General features: G+C 53.3%; 1 protein-coding gene across 2 annotated transcripts in view; it reads left to right on the forward strand.

Annotated features, from left to right (window-relative positions):
• RYR1 (ryanodine receptor 1) overlaps positions 1 to 1,961 on the forward strand; it is a 131,919-nt gene that overhangs the window by 74,184 nt on the left and 55,774 nt on the right. Inside the window, exons 68-70 of one of the 2 annotated variants that reach the window (XM_003796154.3) lie at positions 38 to 125; positions 227 to 319; positions 819 to 833. In XM_003796154.3, coding sequence (XP_003796202.1) covers positions 38 to 125; positions 227 to 319; positions 819 to 833 — 196 coding nt within the window. The remainder of the gene's footprint in view (positions 1 to 37; positions 126 to 226; positions 320 to 818; positions 834 to 1,961) is intronic. The other variant, XM_003796155.3, reaches the window with a different exon arrangement.

Here is a 1,961-nt window from a genome sequence, read left to right on the forward strand (position 1 = left end):
CCACCCCATCCCTTACTAGCCCTTCCCCTGACCCCAGGGCACAGTGGCTGACAGAGCCCAATCCCAACGCAGAGGAGCTGTTCAGGATGGTGGGTGAAATCTTCATCTACTGGTCCAAGTCCCACGTGAGTGCCCCCCACACTGCCCCTCCTCCCCATGACAGAGAAGCTGCTGCCCACAGGTGTTCCCCTCACCCAACTATTCTCAACCCTGCCTCCCACACCAGAATTTCAAGCGTGAGGAGCAGAATTTTGTGGTCCAGAATGAAATCAACAACATGTCCTTTCTGACTGCTGACAACAAAAGCAAAATGGCTAAGGTGGGTGCTTGGTTCTGGGAGGAGCACTTTGCAGGGAGGGAGGGAGCACCCTTCAGGACTTTCTACCTGACCTGTCCTCACCTGCGAGCCTATCCTGTCTGGTCATGTTCCCTGCAGCCCTCAAAGCAGCCCCTCTCACCCTCATCTCCCATCTCTCTCTCCTCCCTACCCCTCTATCTTCTTCCTTCCTCCCATCTCTCTCTTCTCCAATCCTCTCCATCCTCCTCCCCACTTCCCCAGTCTCCCATTTCTTTCCTCCTTTCCCCCTTATCCTATATCCCCTTTTTCTTCTCTCTCCTTCTCAGAATTTCCCTCTTCAGGGGCCTAAAGAACAAACCCACTTACTCCCACCCAAGGTCCAAGGTCCAAATGCCCAGCTAGGGGACACATGGGGGGCTGGGGCAGAGGAGCTGGGAACTGCCAACTTGGAGTTGGGCCTGGGCTTCTCTGTGGGGCTGGGGTAACCCTTCTTGTCTCTGTCTGTGATCCGGTGAAGCAGGCGGGAGATGTACAGGTCAGCCCCATATCTGGGACCTTCCGCATGGCGCTTGGTTAATATCCTCTTCCCTGCTTCCCCCCAACACCCCAGCCTCTGCACCCCACAGAAACCCCCTGTCCCTATTCCCCAACCCTTGTCCTGGTTCCTAGTCCCCATCCTCCCTCCCTCTCTACCTCCCCCAAACATCCATTCCCAACCCAACCCTCAGCTTTTGGCAAAAAAGCATCGTGGGCTGAGGTCACGGGCAGGGGCGGAAAAGGCACGAGACGCATGGTTGGGGAGGCAGCACTCTTGTTTAAGGCTTGGGCTCTGGAATCAGACAGACTTGGGATAGATTCCTGTGTTGTTAGTTAGCTGTGTGACCTTGGTATATGTGCGGCCTTCTGCAGTGCCTGGCACATGGGTCATGCTCGAGATTGCCAGCCAACGTGGATGTGGCTCTGGCCGAGGCTTGTCATAGGGGCTTCTCATTGGCATGACTGGGGTGGCCCTGGCCATGAGTTTGCACCCAAGACTCCAGAACACGGCTGTGGGACTCTGATCCCCGTGTCTCTGCTTCCAGATCTTTCTGGATATCTCTTGCATCTTCTGTCTCCTCATCTCTTGTCCATCTTAATCTCTCAGTGTCCCTCTCTCTTTTTTCCAACTTCTCTTGTCTCTGGGACTCTTTGTGGATCTGCATCTTTATGTCATTCTTGGGAGCTCAGTCTTGGGATATGAAGTGTGGGGTTGTGCATGCTTAGGGGAGGGGTATGGATTGTACTGGGAGTTCTTACGGGATCCTGGGAGAGGATTGCCAGAGTTTGAGAAAGGCCCAGAATTTGGGAAAATCTGGAAGAGTTTGTGTTAGATATTGGAGTTGGAGACTGGGTGTGATGGCTCATGCCTGTAAAGCTAGCACTCTAGGAGGCCAAGGTGGGTGGATTGCTTGAGCTCAGAAGCTTAAGATCAGCCTGATTAAGAGCAAGACCCCATCCAAACTAAAAATAGAAAAAATTAACTAGATATATGGCAGGTGCCTATAGTCCCAGCTACTTGGGAGGCTGAGGCAGGAGGATCACTTGAGCCCAAGAGTTTATGGTTGCTGTGAGCTATGATGCTGCCACAGCACTCTACCCACAGCAACAGAGAGAGACTCTGTCT

Source organism: Otolemur garnettii, unplaced genomic scaffold (assembly GCF_000181295.1).
Source record: "Otolemur garnettii isolate 467f Iridium unplaced genomic scaffold, OtoGar3 scaffold00100, whole genome shotgun sequence".
Taxonomy (NCBI): Eukaryota; Metazoa; Chordata; class Mammalia; order Primates; family Galagidae; genus Otolemur; species Otolemur garnettii.